This window comes from Vigna unguiculata, chromosome 9 (genome assembly GCF_037176805.1).
Source record: "Vigna unguiculata cultivar grain cowpea cultivar isolate G323 ecotype 2 chromosome 9, ASM3717680v1, whole genome shotgun sequence".
Taxonomy (NCBI): Eukaryota; Viridiplantae; Streptophyta; class Magnoliopsida; order Fabales; family Fabaceae; genus Vigna; species Vigna unguiculata.
The window spans coordinates 6,866,537-6,869,772 of record NC_140800.1 but is presented as its reverse complement, the minus strand read 5'-3'; the positions used below and the strand labels follow the sequence as shown (position 1 = coordinate 6,869,772).

The 3,236-nt window shown below is 34.3% G+C and overlaps 1 protein-coding gene across 1 annotated transcript; it reads right to left on the bottom strand.

Annotated features, from left to right (window-relative positions):
- LOC114162469 (2-alkenal reductase (NADP(+)-dependent)-like) lies at nucleotides 1-2,883 on the bottom strand. Its single transcript, XM_028046377.2, has 5 exons — nucleotides 2,571-2,883; nucleotides 1,925-2,102; nucleotides 1,019-1,185; nucleotides 856-938; nucleotides 1-736 (listed from the first exon to the last, which is right to left on the bottom strand). Exons 1-5 carry the CDS (start codon nucleotides 2,802-2,804, stop codon nucleotides 358-360), a joined length of 1,041 nt encoding a protein of 346 aa, XP_027902178.1. The 5' UTR covers nucleotides 2,805-2,883; the 3' UTR covers nucleotides 1-357.
- Between the last annotated feature and the right edge of the window lie 353 nt (nucleotides 2,884-3,236).

Sequence of the window (3,236 nt, the reverse complement as noted above, 5' to 3'; positions counted from 1 at the left end):
TTGCAAACCAAATCACTTGCCACACTTCATTGTACTTGGCAATACATGTGGCCCATGATAAGGCATTAAATTGTCGAAGACGACCAACAAGCTTTTGATGTGTACCTTTTACGAGAACACTTACCTTAATAACTCCAACCACACATGAGAACCATTTCATTGTTTGTGGGAGATTTTGGGACAGTTTTCCGCATAAAAAATCACACTTTGGATACAACGTTGTTCAATACGTGATGTTGTTTCTAAGATGGAACCACCCATCATCTCCTGTTAAACAAAAACAACAACCTTATTCTAAAAGATCAAATGAGTAGCATTTTCTCTAATCTCTTACTCAACCTTCACTTCGTTCCTCCATCACTCTTCTACTAAACTTATAACTTTCTTTCCGATGTTGTCCCCTTTGAAGAGTCCAACAAAAGCAGAAGGGATGCTCTCCACGCCTGCTGAAATGTCTTCAATTATCTTTAACTTTCCTGTACGAAGATAATCCGAAGTTTTTGCATAAAAATCTTCGAAAACATTCAGAAAATCAGCAGCCAAAAATCCTCTGATGTTGATTCTCTTGTACACAATGTCCATCATGTTTGGTGCAGCTTTTCTTCCACCACTCGTGTACTCAGCTATTACCCCACAAACAGCCACTCTTCCAAATATTTTCATGTTACCAACAGCTGCTTCCAACATCTCACCCCCAACATTGTCAAAATATACATCAATTCCATCCGGAAAATACCTATAATATAAAATAGGTTCATGATTAGGTTAAATATGTTTGTAGTTTTTAATTTGGTGTGAAAGTTTAATAACTAAACATATATTTAAGCCGTTATGAAATTATATTCCATTACAAACCTTTTAAGAGCAGAGTTTAGATCTTTTTCTTGGTTGTAGTTGAATGCTTCGTCAAAACCCAGCTCTTGCTTAAGCAATTCCACCTATGACAATAATGCATGAGATTAGGGTTTTAAGCTTGAAATCCAAGTAAGCATAAAATGGAAAAGTTGAGTTACTCTACCTTTTTGTGAGTACCTGCACAACCAACAACATAGCAACCTAAAAGCTTCGCGTATTGACCCACTAAATTTCCAACGGCTCCACAAGCTGCTGAGACAAAAACCTTTTCACCCTTTTGGGGTTTACACAATTCAAAAAACCCCGCATAAGCTGACAGTCCGTTGAATCCTGCACCACACAATGCAAATAAATACATAAAAAAATCAAATTTCAACAATATCAACGGATACTTTGATACAAAATAGAAGTTAGGAATTTAATTGTGAGTCTAAATCTCACGTTGGTTAGAAATGAAAGAGTAGAGCATTATATAAAGATAAAAATTCACAAATTTATTACCTTAAAGGTTTTGGTTGAGAGTGATGTCAATGTCTTATGTAATTGGACTCAAGTCTTATTAGTGTTGTGCCACTCCAGGAAAAATCTTCCTTAAAACCTAGAAGGAACTAAACCAGTAATTAATTTGTTTTTAATTATAACTTTTAAAAAATGTAAAATTATTAGACCTCAAAACAACAATTACCTAGTGATTATCTAACAAGGTTTTTTTTTTTAATGCTCCCAACTTATCGATATGAAGCCAATCTTTGACAGCTGGAGTTTAATTTCGTTAATGCCTAGGTATGAATCAAATGGTATTTGTTTTCTCTCGTCTAATAAAGTCTTTTTCAGAGACACTAATTCCAAGAAGATATTCTTACAAGGCTATTATTCTTTTTTTTTCTTTTTGTTGTGAACAGTTTTATAGAAAGTGTCATATCAGTGTTTTTCAAGAGGGGTTTAACCATTACAAAGTAATTTTAGTTTAATTTCTTTTTCTTATTTTTTTTCTCCTTCTCCCCTGAAGAAGGTTTGAATCAAAATCTATGCAACAAGTGATGAATGATATGCAGCAAATGGTAATTACCCAGAACTCCAAGATAATAGGGTAGTGGAAATTCAGAGGACTCTAATTTTTTCAAGATATTCCCTTCCTTCACCAAACTGTAGTGTGCCCATGTGAATACTCCCAGCACCAAATCATCTTTCTGAAACTTAGCATTCCCAGAAGCCACAACTTTTCCAATAACAGCACCATCAATGGCCTGTAATGTGTCAAAACAGAACAACACAATAACTATTAACATAAATTTAGATAAATGTTTATGACATATATATGGACACCGGTATGGATACGACATGAACATAGATACAAAGATACGACTAAATTGAAAAAAATATAGAATATGAAACACGGCGTATATATACATGTTAAGTTTGAAATTGTCAACTAACACATTGTCAACTAATATAAAAATAATTCAATCTATCTATCTAATATCTAATATACAAAAATTAGTAATAGAATAAGATTTGTTTCTTATTTTAATCATCAAAATGATGTCAAAGATAAAAAAATATCTTTCAAATTAGACATAGTATATCTTATAAATATCGTACAGAGTATCGGTATCCGATACGTGTCGAACATAGAACACGTCATTTATGAGACGTGTCGGAGCATCATAGTTATAATCAAAATCATTGAGTTACCAAAAATAGTTAACGATTACCTGGCCTGGGTTTATGGGTGCTGCAAAGCTTATAGTAGCTTGGGAGGGACTAGAAAGTTTCATGCGGTTAAGCTGGTAGGGGTCGATGGAAATGTAGAGATTCTTGACTATGATATGATCAGAACCTGGCGCAATGGACAGAGTAATTGTCTCTGTTTTAAGCTCAAAGTTGGCTTCTTTGGGTGCATCTTGAATGTGATGCTTTGTGACTATGTATTTATTCTTCACTTCCATTTTTCTTTTTCCTGTTGTGGATGGATGGATACTCTTTAGACCAACTTTATAGAACGAAGAGGCCTGACGAGAAAACAGAGAGAATGCATTTTTATAAGAGACTTTAGATTTTTCTGAAATACAGGGTACAGTCCAAATCCAATCAGGATATAATATTCCCGGTTATTTCTTACCACATTAAATGTAATTTGTTGGAGTTTTTTAAATGGGGTAAATTGAATTGGATGGACTATATTGATGTATGAGTTGTAATTTATCACTAGGATGGCAAAAATATCCACCTTCGCGGATATCCGCGGATAAAATCTACGGTGGATAGTTATTATCCGTGGATATTTATTACTCGCAAGTAGCGGGTAACGGGTATTTTAATATCCGCTTATAAACGGGTCGAGTATTGTACTATCCGTACCCGCAGATATCCGTTACCTA

Excerpts from the sequence above, each read along its gene's own strand:
- LOC114162469 (XM_028046377.2), bottom strand. The coding sequence starts at position 2,804 with ATGGAAGTGAAGAATAAATACATAGTCACAAAGCATCACATTCAAGAT. Across the intron at positions 2,103-2,570 it reads CACCCATAAACCCAGGCCAG|GCCATTGATGGTGCTGTTAT; the intron begins GTAATCGTTAAC and ends GACACATTACAG. Across the intron at positions 1,186-1,924 it reads CTATTATCTTGGAGTTCTGG|GATTCAACGGACTGTCAGCT; the intron begins GTAATTACCATT and ends TGTGTGGTGCAG.